Source organism: Cynara cardunculus, assembly GCF_001531365.2.
Source record: "Cynara cardunculus var. scolymus isolate 2C chromosome LG 17, CcrdV1, whole genome shotgun sequence".
Lineage (NCBI taxonomy): Eukaryota > Viridiplantae > Streptophyta > Magnoliopsida > Asterales > Asteraceae > Cynara > Cynara cardunculus.
The window spans coordinates 33,076,041-33,095,689 of record NC_037544.1 but is presented as its reverse complement, the minus strand read 5'-3'; the positions used below and the strand labels follow the sequence as shown (position 1 = coordinate 33,095,689).

Below are 19,649 nucleotides of genomic sequence, written 5' to 3'. Positions count from 1 at the left end.
AACCTCCACCTATATATATATATATATATATATATATATATATATATATATATATATATATGGGTCTAATCAAATGAAAACTAGATAGTTTGTGGTAATTGTAAGGTCCAATATGAGTCAATCATTTTAAATAATTAATGTTATTTACTAAAATAAAACAAAAGATATATTAGTAAAATATGTTGATTATTCAATATACTTTAATTAGTTTAATATTCCAATTTACTTTAATTAGTTTGATTATTTTAATATATGTATATACACACAGAGACACACTGTGTGTCCATATCTGGTGGCCTTCTCCAGCACCCACCACCACTCCGATGATCTCCTCCGGTCATCTTGTCTGACCAAGACGTTGTCTCCGATGATCGACCACTAAACACCCACCTGTGAGCATTCCCGATAGCTAGCCCCATCTTTGTCCTTGTGACCCCTCGCTACTTATCTCCCTTCCCCCATCCCGGCAACAGTTGGTATCATAGTGGTACCATAGTTGGTATCACAGTGGTACCACAATTGGTATCACAGAGGTCTCAAAATTTATTTGGTGTGTTTTGGGTATCACGTTGTGTCTCTTGGTGTATTTTTGGATATCACATGATGTTCGTCGGAGGCCGAAGGTAGGAGAGAGAGAGAGGAGAGAGATAAAAAATTTTAAAATACCTAGAATGCCCTTTAATTATAATTATAAGTCAAATTACCAAAAATATTAGTTTTCTAATTTATTCATTGATTTGTGGTTAAGATTAGATCTCACAATTATTTCAAACTAATCAGTTGTCCCTTGAATAGACTCCGATATATATATACATACACACACATACATATATTTACATACAAATATTAAGCTCAATTTCCAAGTTTTATGATTCCAACATCGGAACGGAGTTCCTGTGGCAATGGTAATAATAGTGGTCTAGGTCTAAAATTTGTGGCATGTAACTACAATTGGCCTTCAAATTTTATACCAGCTAATAGATCATCAAAACCGACTATGTCTAATGTAAAAATTAAACAAGAGCGATTTAGTATATTACCCAAAATCGCTTCTTAAACCTCTTATTACACCCCACATCCCATTGTTGATTTCTCTCACTAAACTCGATTTTTTTCTTGAAACTTCTGAGGGTTGATGTTTGTGAAGGGTTTTTTCAACGTATATACATAATATATCTTGCATAAAATACAACAAATATTGTTCGTTTCACAATCCCATATTTTGAAAAACAGATCACTTAAGAGGCATCTTTCACATGACTTTAGACTTATAAAAAATGTATACTCGACCCCTCTTCTATCCCAAATTTCCATTCAATCCCTTGATACCTTTAATATTTAACTTTTACCTCCTATTTTTTTTATTTTCTCATTTAAGTATAACTTTCAAAGTTTTAATGCTACACATTTGTGGTTACGTTTTGCTCGGATAACGAGTATGAATATAAAAGTACATGTGTTTTTTGGATATTCATTTTAATCATCCGATATCTATATTGATGTATCCTCATATATACCTCCAAAATACATCTAACTTTTTATATAAAATATAACAGATAATTTAAAGATCAATCTCACACACACACACACACACACACACACATATATATATGTATCTTTATGTACATTTTTTTTAAATAATTTTATAATTTCAACTGTATATCCGAGCTTATTTGTAAACAAAGCCACTCAAATCCATGTTTAGTTAAGTTTATATACAAACATACATGTACTTTTTTGGGTACGGCTTAAACACCCCCATACTCGTTTTTTATTTATTTATCAAGATTCTAAATGATATGAAGTGTGGTGTGGCAGCGAAGTAAGCCTCGAGTTTTACGAGTTACGATAAGGTCGCGACATTTTTAAGGTGTGTCCTAAGACAACATATATACATATGTGTATATATTTATAGGCGAATGATCGTGTGAGAAAAAAAGTTAAGATGAGAAGCATAATAAGAGATCTGAACTCTTGACCACTTTCAATCTCATGCTCACCCATGAATTGTGCTTTAGAATTGAATTGATCTTATGCATCATTAGTGTTGACATTCAATTAGGATTGATCCAAAGATGGATATAATTGTTTTCATGTATAAATTACAATATATAAAATAAGTATACTTTAGTAATTTGTTGGAGTCTTGGGTCTTACTTTTCGTCATAAGGTAAGAAGTTGGTTGATCTTGATGTCTTAAATCGTCCTCTTTTGGTATGTATTAAAACATAATATATATATATATATATATATATATGTGTGTGTGTGTGTGGAGGTTCAAACGAGAACACCTTCATTTTACGAGAACGCATAAACACCCTTATCACATGTGATAATACGAGTGAGGGGACCTTGTCATGTGCGAACGACGTGTTCTACGACTTAGGTCGCGCCAAAGGTTGTCTGCGTCTATGATTTAGCATCACATGTGATGGTCTTGATGAATTATGGTATCATATCAACAACACCCTTATCACATGTGATAATACTTGGTGAGGAGGCTTAGTGGTGTAACGGCGACTTAACCAAGATCGCATCAAAAATCGCCCGCGCCTCTGATCTAGTATCACATGTGTATCATATGTCATAGAATAATAGTATCACATGTGATTGTCTATAGTAAAAGGGTGTTTTCGCGTTCTCGTAAAAATGAAGGTGTTTTCGTTTTGGTAGTAGAAGATACATCATGTAAAGGGTCTTTTTGATGTGCTACAAGATGTTTTGAAAACCCTTGATTTAGATATTAATTGTGTAAGGGACAAGGGTATGATAATGAGGCTAATGTGAAGGAAAAGCATCAAGGTGTTCAAAAAAGGTTCCTTGATACAAACCCTAGAGCTTTTTATATACCATGTGGATGTCATTGTCTTAATTTAGTTTTGTGTGATATGGCAAACTCTTGTCATAAAGCAAAAACGTTTTTTGATACATGTTAGACAATTTATACTGTGTAATCTAATTATACAAAGCGGTGGAGTGTTTTACTTGAATATCTTGATGATTTGACTTTGAAGTCTTTATGTGCTACTCGTTGAGAAAGTCATGTTGAAAGTGTTAAAGCAATAAAAACTCAACTTGGCCAAATAACAAATGCTTTGATAAAATTAGCCAATGTATGTGAAGATGGAAAAGTATTGTAGAGATGTTGAATCTTTGATAAATGGTGAGCTTTCAAGTTTTGAATTTATTTTAAGTTTGGTTATTTGGTATAAGATCGTATATAGAATCAATTTGGTTAGAAAAAAGTTACAGTCAAAAGATATGTTTCTAGATATTGCGGTAAAAAACTTAGAAGGATTGGTTGTTTATTTTGAAAAGTATAGGGACAATGGGTTTGACTTAGCTATCATTGAAGCAAAAGAAATTGCAGAAAACATTGGAGTTGAACCTGAATTTCCTGTAAAACGTTATGTTTATAGAAAAAAGAAACTTGATGAGATCCCAAATACTGAAAGACAACAACAATCTGCCCAAGAATCATTTAAAACTGATTACTTTCTAGCTTTAGTGGATATGACACTTTCTCAGTTAAGAAGTAGATTTGAACAGATGAAACATTTTGAGTCAATATTTGGGTTCTTGTTTGATGCTTCAAAGTTGGTTAAATTGAAAGATGATGAATTAAAGAAATGTTGTTTGAATCTTGAGGTTGCTTTGACATATGGTGATGATGTTGATATTGATAGGAAATATCTTTATACGTAGTTACAAATTTTGCAGGACATGATACCATATGAAACATACGGAGAAGAAAAGCCTTGGACGTCTATTCAAGTTATGGAGTTTGTGCGGAAGGTGGATATGTTCCCATACGTGTTGCTTGACTATAAGATTTTGTTAACCATACCAGTCACGGTAGCATCTGTGGAAAGAAATTTTTCAAAATTAAAACTATTGAAGTCATATTTACAGACTACCATGAGCTAAAGAGGGGTTTAACAGGTTAACAATTTTAAGCATCGAAAGTAAGTTTTTGGCAATGGTTGACTATAATAGATTAATTGAAGGTTTTGCTTCACGAAGTGCAGGAAGACACCGTTTTAGATGAATATGTGATCTTATATTCGTTTCGTTATTCAGGGTTTCGGTTTATATCCCCCGTTATAACTTTTTTTCAATAATAACCGGGGTGGAGATGAGTCGTCTAGCTTGACTAGATTCCAAACCCCTTAAAATTTTGTGTCTTCTTGAGTTCTTGGTTCATCGGAGTAGGGGCATTTTTTTGACTCTCTGTCAAGCACATCCAAAACTATTAAAATAAATAGCTTAAAGCATATGTTAAAAAACTAATGACACATGGCATGTGACATTAAAAGATGATATATACATGGATTATTGAGAAATTTTGTGAAGATTTTAAATGCATTAAATATGAAATAATATGTACCACATTCACACATTGTTTTGAATTGGTATCATTTCATATTGTATGAGGGACATGGCTATATAACTATCATCACATGGTTGTCTTTAAGCCAAATACAACCATGGTGGCCCCCTTCACCCATCACATGCACTCAGAAAAAGGGTAATACCGTCATTTCACATCACTAATAATTTTAGTTACGTACGTAATAGGTTAAAGCAATTATGAACCTCTTTTGTCTAAATAACAACAATAATGCAATTCAAACCAGACCATGAATTAACCAAACCAAACCAACAGTAGAATTTTTTTTATTAACCTGAATATCCAATTTGTTATACGAGCCGATTAATTTTAGGGTGATCATCTGTTTTGTAGATAGTCCGGAGTCATCACATTTGAACTTCCGTGGCTACAAAGGGGATTTTTATTTCACATTTGATTTGAACCTGAGACCTCCTGATACTTTTGATCTTTGAAGACAAGCACAAACCAATCATGCATCACCCTTATGGTTAACAATAGAAATTTTAAACAACTTGAACTATAAATCAGATAGAAAACCCGATTTTTGAGAAAAATTAAAACGAAAAATAATTAATATCCGATCTATTTCTATTTTTAATTCAATTTTATCTATTTAAATCAAATTATAAGATAATTAGGGGTTGTTTACCAAATCTTTTATTAAGTCTTGTATGAATAAATTTGTTTGTCCGGATAAATTCGTCTGTCTGGTTAAATGAGTGTTGTTGTTTACTTTTTTTATCTGAACCAATAGTCTGAATAACATAAATGACCGATTTACCCCCCAATATTAATTACTTGAACATCAAATAAAATCATAAAGAAGCCGACGATGAGGTATGTCATATGGGAAGGATGTGATGTTTTAAATAAAGGATAGGGATATCATTTTTGTGGTTGAATGGGGACAACACATTATTTCTATCTGTGCGATTAATCCATGTTTTGTGCGAATAAACCACAAGTAAACAACCCAAATGAGTTGTGCGAATAAACCAGATAGACCAATAAACCTAATTAAGCCACAAGTAAACAGTATATTAATATTAATATTAATATTAGTTAGATATAGCAATCAGAACATAAATAATGTTGATACATTCGAGAACAAACCCATGAGATTCATTTCCCCGTTTTCATGTGGGTGGTGATCAGTCACTACATGAAAAAACACATCTTAAAGAAATATTTAAAATTTATTAAAATAATATGATTTATGTACGGTTTAGGGGTTTTATATCATATCTAAAATTAATAATTAATATTAAAAATAAATCTATATTATTTATATATTTAAAAATAAATACATGTGTGTGTTTCACGTGACAGTTTTTTGAGTTTTTTTTGGTGCGAATTTACCAAGAAAATGGAATCCGACACCTTTGAATGTTTCAATATTTAATTTATTGTCTGTTTTTATCCTCAAAATTCCCAAGATCTTGAAAAATATATAAAATTCTTATAAATCTGAAATTATTAAATAACTAGAAGTCTACTTATGCAATGCAATGTGATACATTACGGTTATGAAACTAAAAGTTCAGACCCTAAATCTTGATTTCGTCTTGGCGCTTTTTTTATAGATATTTAACGTGTAATAAGTTGTTATAGAAACTTTTATGTAAATACTTTATAATATAACTAAAAGGGTACTTGCGTAATGCAGCGGCCAGTAAGATATATTTCGATTTTAATGTTTCATTTTATTATTTTTCTCTATTGATATAATACGTTTTTATATGGTTTTGAAAAATGATAATGTTTTTATTTTTGAATAAGATATAAATTTGAAAATATCATAAAAGTTTGAAAAAATTATATCGATATTAGTATCAAATTAATTATTTAAAAATTATCATTTTTTTTGTAATTTATTTAATTCAATTTTTTATTATAGTTTAATTTACACTTGAAGTAATTTATTTTTGATTTAATAATATAATTTTTTATAAATATAATAATTAAGTGTTTGTTTAGCACTTAATGATTATTATAATTATATTTTAGATTTTCTACATTTAAAATGAAAAGTTTATCTTGTATTTGATTAAATTTATCTACAGTTAGTTATATGAATTCAAATATGAAGCTTTAATAAGTTGTACTTACGTACAATTTACTTGCAATCTTGAATTTCAAGTAATATGCATCAATAAGCAGTACTTCATACACAAAAATGGTTTATTAAAATTTTTTGTCAAATGTTTTATAATGTAATATAGATATAAATTATTATATAAATACAACTTATTAAAGTTTTAAGCTTAAACATATATAAAGGTAATGAACATGATTGATAAATATTGATTCCAATTGATATGATATAATATTTCATAAACTTAGGAATTTTAAGTAAAAAATTACATTAAAAAATTTATAGTAAGTATTTTACATTCTGATTTATACTAAAATTTTACATTCTGTTTTTATTGTATAAATATATAACTAATTTACAACAAATATAAGAACTCGGGTCAAATCTTTATCTAGTTCTTTAAAACTTATAGATATTTATGTCCGATATATGTAAATATTTACGGTCAATTTTTGGCATATGTTTCCGGCATGAACTTGAATCAAATATATTTGTCGAACTTAATTTTACTAGATAATTTCAAGCTTTTGAATCGAGCTTAATTTATACATAATAAATATAAATAGAGTAAACTACAAGTTTGATCCATGTGGTTTAACAAAAATAACACTTTTCGTCCCAGTAGCATTAAAATTACAAGATAACCATCGTGGTTTGCGAAAACGTCCAGATTTAAAAGGAATTTTCATCCTGAACACGAGGGAGCTGCTCTCGAAGTGAGATCATAAAAGGAATTGTCATCATTTATTGACTTTTTTGTCTTTTACTCAATCAAAATCGATTTTATGATTTTTTTTGTCCTTGTGGTTTTTGATTGGGTAAACCATTAAAAAATCGATAAAAGAACAAAAATGCCTCTCATTTGATGGAATTTTTAACAACCATAAGTGGGATTGATCAAATCCAGACGTTTTTACAAACCATGATGGTACTTTTGTAATTTTAGAACTAGAGGGACGAAAAATGTTATTTTTGACAACCAAAAGGACCAAATTTTTAGTTTACTCTGATAAATATTTTCATTTTAAGCTATAGGATTAGAGTGAAATTCAATTTTGGTCCCTAAGGTTTAGTGAAATCTTTAAAAGTGGGATCTGAACTTCAATAAATCAAGTTTTCACCCTCCAGTCTAGTCCATGTATTGCTTTTGTTCTGAAAGTGGGACTTGACCACTAAAGCCGTTAAAAATCTTCATCAGAACCAGGGGTAAAATCGTCCAGCCATGTTCTCCCTCTCTTTTTGCACTACGTAATTAACCATATATATATATAGAGAGAGAGAGATGAGATCATTTGTTAACTAAGATTTTAGTGTTAATTATATAAACTTAATGGACTAATATGAATCATTCTTTGATATAGTTTACATTCAAGATTGGTTTATAGGATAAGTGGCAAACAGGTAATTTGCATTAAGGTGTAAGTTAGGGGCCGTTTACTAAACACTTACTTGGTAAGTACTTACCGGATAAAATTTCTGATCGGATGAACATGAGAACGGTCAAGAATCTTACCGGGTAAGAGCGATGAGAGTGATGGAGAATCTTACCCGGTAAGTGAAGATGACGACTCTTACCCAGGTAAGCGTTTACCCACTAAATTGTTGCATTTAATATGTTTTAATATACTAAAATCTTACGCATCAAAATAAATCATAATGTTACTCCTATCGGTAAGCGCTTACTGGGTAAGCAATTGGGTAAACGACCCCTTACTTTTTTTCTTATTCAATGAGATGTTATAATTTAATACTTCCTTAATTTATATAGATCTTGATTAAGTCACCATATTTCAAGATTCTTAATTAGTCCATTGATTTCAGCCATTTTAATGCTATCATTGATTTTCCAGTTTTTGGGCCATGTTTGTTCATAGACGAAGAATCATGGAAAATCAACATGAACACTTGTATGTTTCTCTGTTACGTCTCCACATGATGTTTCTGAAAAATGATAATTAATGAAAACGATCTCACAAAAAATTAATTGAAATTATTATGTTTAGTGAAAACTATTGTGTTCATCAGTGAACATATATGGCATAGGAATTATATGTTCGCAGGTGAACATTTTCATTGATATTGTTCATGAGTGAAACTCATTTTGTTCACAGTGATAAAAACCATATTAATGAAGGTGTTCAGTAATGAAGTTACAGTGGTGAATCATTTCATTTAAGACATGTTCGGTAGTAGTCATATTTAATAGTTTTATTTATTAGATTTTCGGTTGCAAAACCCTAAAGGGAAAATTATTGGGTCTAAAATTTGGGTTTAATAGATTATATCTCATTTTTCCAATAATACCATTGTTCGCTTAGTTCACACCGGCATAGAACGCATATGTTTCCATCTTATTATAAGAATGTCATTGTCGATTTTGAATCGTAGATCATAAAAATTGGAAGGTAGGATTGATTCACAAAGTTAATACCAATTATTGAGGGTTAATAAAAGAACCAACCCCTATGTATGTATGTATGTATGTATGTATGTATGTATGTATGTATGTATGTATGTATGTATGTATGTACGTACGTATGTATATGATTAAGTTCCGGTGAGAAAAGAGAGTTAAGATGAGAATTGCAAGAAGATATCTCCACCCTTGGATGCACATTCGTGCCGTAAGGTGTTAGGTTAAGTCCCGCAACGATATGCGATGCATCAAGATGCATCATATCAATCCCGTCATCAAGCACGATTTATGGGTGAGTTGAGATTAAAAGTGATCAAGGGTCTTAATCCCTTATTACGCTTTTCATTTTAACTTTACTTCTCACACAATCATTCGCATATATATAGCCAAAGTTTATTTTGAAAAGTAAAGAAATAATCCTAGCCCTTCATACAGGTAAGAGCGGATTTATCTGGTCAATAATTACGACTTTGATTGATCAAGAATTGTTGATGTGCGGAAAATAGAAGGAATAGTTTCATAATTTTTTCAAATATGCGGCCGGGTTCATATGTGAATTTATGTGATTTATATATGAATTATATGTTCATATGTGAACCCGTATAATTCACATGCGAACTATAAATTATATATACATATATGAACCTGTTTGATTCATACATTAACTAATTAATTAATTCACATATGAATCCTTGTTATTCACATATGAACTAATGAACTAATTTACATATGAACCCGTATGATTCACATGTGAACTAATTAACTGATTCACATATGAACCCGTTTGATGTCTATTTGTAAAAGTTACAGAACTATCCCTCTATATTCCGCATACCCATGCTAGGAATCATATATATATATATATATATATATATATATATATATATATATATATATATATATATATAGTCAAATGTTATTTTGAGAAGTTGGTAAATATTTGAGAAGTAAAGAAGTAATCCTAACCATTCATAGGGTCAGGATCGGATTTGATTGGTCAATAATTACGGCTTTGAATGGTCAAAAATTACGGCAATGCGAAAAATAGAGAGGATAATTTAGTAACTTTTTACAAATATGCTACAAACGGGTTCATATATGAACCTATGTGATTCACATATGGACTATATGTTCATATATGTGAACTCGTGTAATTCACATATGAACTACTTTAACTGATTCATATATGAATTAATGTGATTCATATATGGACTAATTAACTAATTCACATACGAACCCTTATGATTCATATATGAACTAATTAACTGATTCACATATGAACTTATTAATGGGTTCACATATGAACCCGTTGATTAACAATTCTAATGGATGAGATTGATTAATAAAGTTTTCACTAAATGTTTGATCATCAAATGAAGGGGCCTCTCTCTATATAGATATAATATTATAGTTAATTACGTAATTGGTCACTATACATTGATTTTTTTACAAAAATAAAAGAAACAAGAAAAAAAATGCAAAGAAATGGAAAACATGGTTGCACGATTTTACCCTTGGCTCTAACGAAGATTTTTAACGGCGTCAAGCGTGCGTTTGGTGCACTGGACATGACATGACAGAACATGACAGAGATCCGTGTCCCATGTTTGACATGAATTTTATATGGAACAGACAAAAACAAAGTGGAACAAGCCTGTTCCACCCCTACCCCATGGAACAGGGTGGAAAAAAATGGAACAGACTTATATTTTATCAATATAACCTCAAAATAAAACTTAATTCTCTTCTAAAACATCAAATAAGTCTTTTTTTGCATTTTATTTATTCTTTAAATTTTATTTATTGTATTTTATGTTTCTTAAACTTTTATTTTATTGTCTTCAAAATATTATTTTTATACGGTTTCTATATTTTTATTAATTTATGTAATTTATTATATATTAATAATAAAAAATAATGTAGAAAAGAGAGGGTGAGGAGCGTCGCGAGTATGGGAAAGACGGGGGAGGAGGAACGATGAGGGAGGGGGAGGAGCGATAGGGAGATGAGCGTGAAAACCTAATCGTGTAAAGGGGGCAAGCATGGAAAAGATAAATCTGACCCGGGTAAGCATTGTTTTCATGCTGTCTCGGTAAGTCCTCGGTCAGAGTTTCGGTCAGTTTTCGGTCAGAATGGTAAATCAGTAAACAAGCTGACTGCTGACCGAGTCAGCATTGCTGACCGGTCAACACCTAGTAAACAGCCCCTAAAACTACATAAACTTTTTATTTGATGTCATTTTAATTGTTTTGGCGAAAACTTCAAATGATATATTTTGTTATAAAAAATATATATTATATTATAATTTAATAAATTACATAAATTAATTAAAAAAACAACTCATCAAAGGTAAATTGATCATTTTACTTGTTCCGTTGTGTCTAGTTTTAGGTCCACTTTCAAAGATGGCTAAACCTCAGGGACCAAAATTGAAGTTTACTCATAGATTAAAAAGAAATTAAAATTCATACAACATAAATACATAATTACAGTAATCTGAATTTTTAAAGGTCAATTAATTAACCCAAGTCGACTGCACCTTTGTTCCCAAAAAGTGAAAAACCCTAACCACCCCTTCTCAATAATACACACGCTTTCACTGTCCCTTGCTCTTTCTTCACTCCCAAATATGCTCTCATTACCAAATTTCCCCACTTTTTGATTCACATTTACTTTGATTTTTACTCCATTTTCATCATTCTGTCTATCCACAGTAATGTAGCTGTTCTTTTCACTTGTTTCATGTTTCTGAAACAAATCCAATCGACTTTGCTACTTACCCACTTACTGTAGATCGATATAATCATTGTATTGGGGGCTCTGATTTGATTCTTTCCTTGGATCAATGTGAGTAAAGATATCCACTTTTTGGGTTCGATCTTTTCTGGGTATTTATCAACTGTTGATTCAAGAAGTGTAGTTCACAAAAATCGTTGTTTTTGATTCCTTTCTTGTGCACATTGATGTTTAATTTGTGTTTTTTTTGGCATATAAAACCCAGGGATCGGATGTAATTCAAAAGGGGTGCTGCAGACTGAGTAAAAAAAACTGGTATGAATCGAATCTCATCTTATCTCTTTCTTGAATTTACTGGATTACCTTTTATAAACAAAGGTTAATTCCTTTTAGTTGAAGATTTCGTTATGGGTGGATATGGAGATATGAGTTTATGTCTAATAAACTCAAGATTTGAGCAAAAAGTTTAAGTTTAGAGCTGCAATCTGGTTTATTTGGGTGTAAATTGATCGAAATTAAGTTCAAATCAAGAAAAAGAAAACTGGGATTAATTCAATTTGATTAACAATTTGGTTGTTGGGAACAGGTTTTTCTGGTGACAGTGGATCAGTGAAGAGATGATGATGATGAATGTTGAGCATATTGTTATGATTTTGGTATTATTTGGTTTTTATGTCATTGCAAAATGCGAGGTTTATATAGTAACGATTGAAGGAGATCCGGTGATAAGTTATAGGGGTGGCATTGATGGTTTTGAAGCCACTGCTGTAGAATCTGATCAGAAGCTTGATGTCACCAGGTTATTGTTCTTTGAATCTTCTTTATTTGTTGTTTTTATGATTTACGATTTGATTATCATGGTCAAATTTTGAACTATTTAATTACTATGATTAAGGGGCCGTTTACTGGATGCTTACCAGGTAAGCGCTTAGTGGTTGGTTAGAGACATAGTAAGGACCGACAATCTTACCTAGTAAGTGAGGGAGAAGACTCTTACCGGGTAGAAAACGCTTACCCAACAATCCATTTTGATGGCCGAGAATGTTACCCGATAGGGTAGGTGAGGGTGGTTGACTATTACGAGTAAGCACTTACCTGGTAAGTGTTTGGTAAACGGCTCCTTAGTTTCTTTAAGAGCACTATTACTACTGTCATTGTCTGTTGAAACTTTTGACATAACTCTTAATTGGGTCTTCACTGAAACAACCACTCTGGATAGTGGTGAGGTCTGCTTACATCTCACCCCCTAGACCCTATTTTCGAGTAAGACTTGGGCCATGTTTGGCAGCCATAAACTGGCTTATTTTTTGAGCTTATTGTAAAAGCCCCGTTTGGTCATCCATAAACTAGCTTTTTCAAAAGCTACTTCAAGTAGTGTTTTAATAAGCTCGAGGTTTTCTTTTCTTCCAATTAATTTGTCAATTTGTCCTTTTAGGTTATTTTACATTGTCATCTAGTTTTTACCAAACATGCTGGTATATCAGCTAGCTTATTGGCCAACAACTAGCAGCTAGTTTACCAAGCATGGCCTTTTTGGGTTGGTTTGTTAATTTGTTAGTCAGGGTTTTGCTGACATGACGATGAAACAACCACTCTACTTTTTGGGGTAGAGGTCTAGACCCAACCTCCAAGTGGGACATACTGAGCTTGTTTGATCTGATTACACTGAAATTAATTGCGTTTTTTTTTTCTCTTTTGCATCTTACTCAGTGATTTGGTTATGGCATACTCCGATCACCTTGAAACGAGGCATGATAAGCTTCTTGAAACGCTATTTGAAGATGAAACGTACACGAAATTGTATAGCTACAAGCATCTGATCAATGGTTTCGCCGTCCATCTTTCTCCTGAACAGGTCATAATCCGGACATTTTACCTCTGTTTATGTTATATTTTGAACAAGCCGGACAATACCCATAAAAATGTATAGAAATTTGGTAATTGGGTACTCTTGCAATCCTGTTTTCTTATACATTTATGCGAATATTAGTAGGCAGAAACGCTTAGACGAATCCCTGGTGTGAAGTCGGTGGATCGAGATTGGAAGGTGCGGAAACTTACCACACACACACCACAGTTTTTGGGGCTTCCAACCGGAGTTTGGCCAACTGGTGGCGGATTTGATCGAGCTGGAGAGAACATTGTGATCGGATTTGTGGATTCGGGTATTTTCCCGCACCATCCAAGCTTTCAGAATACCAAAAGCGAACCCTATGAGCCGCTGCCAAGATATAGAGGGAAATGTGAAGTTGATCCCCATACAAAGAGAAGTTTCTGCAATGGAAAGATTGTTGGGGCTCAACATTTTGCAAAAGCTGCTACGGCCGCTGGCGCATTTAATCCTTCGATTGATTTTGCTTCTCCTTTGGATGGTGATGGGCATGGAAGGTTGGTTTTTTTTTTCTGTATTGTTACCAATTTCTCTTTCATCCATGGAAACAACCGTTCTACAATTTGGGGCAGAGGTCACGTTTGCGAACATCTCAACCTTCCCAGAGCCCATCTCCGGAGGGATATACTGGGCTTGTTTTTTTTTGAAGTATATAAAATTTATATACGGCAAATGAACTCATACACCCTCCTCACATTTGGTGAGGTTTGAACCCTTGATCTCCTGAGAGGCTTAGCTCTATTGGTAATCCAGATACCGCTAGGCCAAAGGCCCTTTGGTATACTGCTCTTGTTTGGTTAACTGATTTCTCTTTTTCGAGTGCTAATATCGTTTCACAGTCACACTGCAGCAATTGCGGCCGGAAACAACGGGATTCCTGTGCGTGTGCATGGTTATGAGTATGGAAAAGCAAGCGGAATGGCTCCTCGTGCTAGGTAAGCTTCGTATCCTTTGATCTATCAACATGTCGATATTTTGATCATCATTTTATCGTTCTAATAGAGAGGATTTACACTTCAAACAATCAGTACTCGGTTCTCTGTTGCAAACAGATCACTATTCTTGCATAAATGCAAATAGCAAAATGCAACAAAGTTTGATTTAGTTACTATTTAGTGTATCGAAGTGCAAGAACGATGGTGTATTTGCAACAAATAACCGAGTGCGAAGAGTTAATTACTCATCTAACACGTAGTCAATTTGAATAGGATTGCGGTGTACAAGTCACTATATAGGCTCTTTGGAGGATTCGTTGCCGATGTCGTTGCTGCCATCGAGCAGGTTTGTTTAGGCCCGATGACGAATGACTAATTATTCATCGATTACATTCTTTCTGTAGTTGGCTCCAAATAACGAAACATATCTTCATTTATGTGGTAAACAACCGTTTAGTATGTTTCTGTATGATCATATTGATGCCAACTAATCTGTTAACAGGCGGTTCATGATGGTGTCGACATTCTGAATCTCTCAGTTGGCCCCAACAGTCCTCCAGCTACCACGAGGACCACGTTTTTGAATCCATTTGATGCTGTACTTCTCTCGGCCGTAAGATCCGGAGTTTTTGTTGCACAAGCGGCCGGAAATGGAGGCCCGTTTTCCAAAACTTTAGTGTCGTATAGTCCATGGATTGTATCTGTAGCTGCCGCTGTTGATGATCGGAGATATAAAAACCATTTGACACTCGGAAATGGCAAGATCCTAGCTGGAATCGGCATGTCACGTAAGTTTAAGTCTCTTTAACATTGTTGGTATAATTGGATTTGTAACGATGGGAGTAAATGACAATTCTACCCTTAATAATAGAGGGAGTAATAAATTTCTCGATCTCATAATTAAAAAGTGGAACTGGAAAGTAGGCACTTACTCTTGAAAGTCGACATATATTCCGGGATAAACTAAAACATAAATATGGATCATTATTTTGGGACTGAGGGAGTATATCTGTATCGGCATTCGATACTAGCGCATGCGGATATGGTCATGATCACATCTGATCGATATCCGATCTGCTTGCATCCCTTCTCTGACTCGATAGTAATCGATGCAGCTGCTACGCGGATGAATCAACGCTATACCCTTGTTGCTGCGAATGATGTCTTGTTGGATTCTTCGGGCAAGGCTAGTACTGCGGATTGCCAAAGGCCCGAAGTTCTAAACAAAAATATGGTGAAAGGGAACATACTTCTATGCGGATATTCCTTCAATTTTGTCATCGGAACTGCATCGATTGCAAAGGTCTCCGAAACAGCCAAGAGTCTTGGTGCAATTGGTTTCGTTCTCGCTGTCGAAAACGTCTCTCCGGGAACAAAATTCGATCCTGTGCCATCTGGCATGCCCGGAATTCTGATCACCGATGTTAGCAAGTCAATGGTAATTAACCTTTTTTTTGCAAATTTAAAGAGTGATCGACTATTTAAACCATTACATACGTCTTTTCATCGCAGACGGACCATCATTCTTGTGAAAATGCAAGGCAGAATGATTCAAAATGCAACAAAATTTTGTCTTAGTTCCTATTTAGTGTAAAAATGATTTTTTCTCGATCAATGTAACAAAGTTGATGACGTGGATGTCGAGTTTATAGTCCACTTCTCTGTCACCCTTTTGTAAACGAGTATCCATGTCATCAAATGTTACAAGATCAGTAGGTTACCGGTCAAAATAGGTACAAAATAGCTAATTTCCAAACTTTGTTACATCGGTCAAGAAGAAAAATGATCCGTTACACGAAATGGGAAGTTGCATTTTGGCCCAAAATCCTCTCATTTTGCATTTTGCAAGAAGATGGATGGAAAGACGAATAAGATGGTTCGGTCTGATCGGTCTCGAGTTTAAAGCATCGATTTCATGATTGTGTTTTTTTCCCGATCTTTAGTCAAGTTTTGTGTGTATTTTTATAGGAGCTTATAGACTATTACAATATCTCGACTTCAAGGGATTGGACGGGACGAGTGAAGAGTTTCAAAGCGTTAGGAGCCATTGGAGATGGTTTGGAACCGATCCTCCACAAATCGGCACCGATGGTTGCATTGTTCTCTGCTCGAGGGCCAAACATTAAAGATTACAGCTTTCGAGATGCGGATCTTTTGAAACCTGATATTCTAGCACCCGGTTCTTTGATTTGGGCTTCGTGGTCCCCCAATGGAACCGATGAGGCTAATTACATAGGTAAAAATTTCGGTGTGATTGAATTTTTGAACCATCGGACAAAATGCATAAAAAATGCAACAAAGATTGGTTTAGTTTCTATTTAGTGTAACAAATTATTTTTTTCTCAATCGATGTAACGAAATTTCAAATTTTGCTATTTTGTACCTATTTCGAGCAGGAGAACACTTTGCTATGATCTCTGGAACCAGCATGGCTGCACCACATATAGCCGGGATCGCAGCTCTTGTGAAGCAGAAGCACCCTCACTGGAGCCCGGCTGCCATCAAATCGGCCTTGATGACAACATCAAATACGCTCGATAGAGCCGCGAGACCGATTCTAGCCCAACAATATTCGGGTTCTGAAACAATGACATTTGTCAAGGCCACACCGTTTGATTACGGCAGCGGCCATGTCAACCCCCGAGCTGCTTTGGACCCTGGCCTTATTTTCGATGCAGGTTTGTGCTTTTTTTGAACAACTTAAGTGCTATGAACAAGCATCCAATCATCATACTAAGGGGTTGTTTGTTTACCTCTTAATAGTTTCATTAAGAGACAATTTCTGAATCGTTAAGAGGTGAATCTTGTTTGGCAAAAAAAAAAAGTTCTGCCTCTTAATGGTTCTAAAATCCTCTTAATGATTTTGTATTCTAGACCTCCCTTAACCATTCAGCACCCTAATTCCAGTGTAAACAATTACTGAACAATCTATTTCGTTTTGCACTGTATCATGAGAGCCTCTTAATCATTCTGTACCAGATCATTCACCAACTGCCAAACAGCCCCTTAAGCTAACTTATTTTTTCAACTTGTTGAAAAAGATCCGTTTGGTTATCCATAAGCTAGCTTTTTGAAAAGTTGATTCAAATAGCGTTTCAATAAGCTCCAAGGGCTTTTTCCACTTTTTTTGCAATTACACCCCCCTTATATTTTCTAATTAATTTTTGTCATTTTTACATTGTTATCCTACTTATCGACTAGTTTTTACCAAATATGACTAGTTATTAGCTGACAGTTAGCTTATTAGCCGACGGCTAGCTTTTCAGCTAGTTTGCTAAACATGGTCTAAACAAACTTCGGTTTGCAGAATTGAGCGGTATTTAACAACTTATTACAACACCTCTAGATAGGAAGTGAGTTTTTGGTTCTATAAACTTAAAGTCCCCATTAAAAAACCTTTGTTGTGATTTCATGTTGAAATGTCTGGTTTCTTGATGTTTTCTTGAAGGTTATGAAGATTATCTAGGGTTCTTGTGCACCACACCCGGGCTCGACTCACACGAAATCCGAAACTACACCCACCAGCCATGCAACTACACGCTCGGCCATCCGTACAATCTAAACTCACCCTCAATCACCGTTTCCCATCTCGTAAGAACTCAAACCGTCACACGAACCGTAACAAACGTCAACGAAGAAGAGACGTACAAGATCACGGCTAGAATGGCACCAACAATAGCCATTGCAACGAGCCCACGAGCCATGACTTTGAAACCAGGTGCATCACATAAGTTCTCTGTCACCCTAACCGTACGAACCGTCACAGGAACCTACGGTTTCGGTGAGGTTTTGTTGAAAGGAAGCCGAGGGCATAAGGTACGGATCCCGGTTGTAGCCATGGGTTACGATCGGTAATTTGTGGTGGTTGTCGGAAAGCTCGTATGCTGTTTATTCTTTGTAAAAGTGTTCAATAATAAGACGTAGAAAAAGGTAGGTGTAAAGAGAATGTAGCGTCTCTTGCGTTACTATTAAGTTTTGCTGGTGCCACGGCCACTTCCCGACGTTACAGTTCGAATGCTGCTTCGATTGTACCATATGCTTCTTCAATTGTACGTTATCGGAGGCGAAACCAAAACCAAAACCGTGCATTTTGGTATGAAGTTGTATCTTTTGGTTCCCAGAAATGAAGTCGATCTGGTGATACGATCTAGGGACGTAAACAAGTTGAATCGGTACCGAGCTCAATGAGACCGAGTATTGCTTGAATTTGAGTCGTGTCGGCAAGTTTTTGAGGTGAGCTTGAGTGGCTCGGCTCGATTGAGTTTCGTTTTGAAATCGTTGTGCGGAGTTATAACGGTTGAATTTAGAGTAGTAATGTTGTAATGATTTGTATTTCATGTAGTAGAATTTATATATATTCTTCGTATTTTTCTTGTAATTGTGGGCTTTCGGGCCAGCTTGCTCTCACCTCGATTAATTTCTATGGCATGGAGTTAACACTCGTTTTTAAGCATGATTCGAATTAGTTAAGCATAGTATTAATTAACACCCATGGTTTTAAAAAGACCCATAATTATCTGTTGTTTAATATTAAGGGGCTGTTTACTAAACACTTGCTTGGTAAGTGTTTATCGGATAAATTTTCTTATCGTATGAACATGAGAAGGGTCAAGAATCTTACCGAGTTAGAGGGATGAGAATGATGGAGAGTCTTATCCGATAAGTGAGGATGACGACACACTACCTAGGTAAGCGCTTATCCAGTAAATTGTTGCATTCGATATGTTTTGATGTACTAAAATCTTGCACATCAAAATAAATCATAGTGTTTGACTTCTATCGATAAGCGTTTACAGGGTAAGCAATTGGATAAACGGCCCGTTAGATTATTTAATGGCTTACCCATTAAGTAACATTTGGTGCGTCTATTAAGCTTGACTAAATACAACATGAGATCCTTCACATTTTCATTCTCTTCAACTTCTTTATGTTTCCATATTTGATTTTTGTAGCATCATGTTGCACTAGTATTCGACATTGTACGTTATATAATGATATAAATTTATGTAAAAATAAAATGATATTTGTTTTTAATGAATATTTTAAATAAAATATTATCATATATTTCATACATCTACTATTTTTCTTTTATATATATAATGACCTGCAATATATCATTTTTTCTATCAATATAAATAACGAAAACAATATCATAATTGAATATTTTTTATACTCAAATTTCA

The 19,649-nt window shown here is 34.0% G+C and overlaps 1 protein-coding gene across 1 annotated transcript; it reads left to right on the top strand.

The window, feature by feature from the left end:
• The first annotated feature begins 12,257 nt into the window (after positions 1–12,257).
• LOC112500749 (subtilisin-like protease SBT2.5) lies at positions 12,258–18,919 on the top strand. The gene is made up of 10 exons (XM_025104321.1): positions 12,258–12,439; positions 13,351–13,495; positions 13,634–14,028; positions 14,371–14,466; positions 14,740–14,812; positions 14,969–15,254; positions 15,582–15,904; positions 16,435–16,702; positions 16,863–17,144; positions 17,915–18,919. The coding sequence occupies exons 1-10, from the start codon at positions 12,258–12,260 to the stop codon at positions 18,319–18,321; spliced, it is 2,457 nt and encodes an 818-aa protein (XP_024960089.1). The 3' UTR covers positions 18,322–18,919.
• Positions 18,920–19,649: the final 730 nt, after the last annotated feature.

What these genes read in the sequence shown, in the direction of transcription:
- LOC112500749 (XM_025104321.1), top strand. Translation starts at nt 12,258, where the DNA reads ATGATGATGATGAATGTTGAGCATATTGTTATGATTTTGGTATTATTT. An exon ending in TCGTTGCTGCCATCGAGCAG is followed by an intron (nt 14,813 to 14,968) that starts GTTTGTTTAGGC and finishes ATCTGTTAACAG; the next exon opens with GCGGTTCATGATGGTGTCGA. An exon ending in CGATGAGGCTAATTACATAG is followed by an intron (nt 16,703 to 16,862) that starts GTAAAAATTTCG and finishes TATTTCGAGCAG; the next exon opens with GAGAACACTTTGCTATGATC.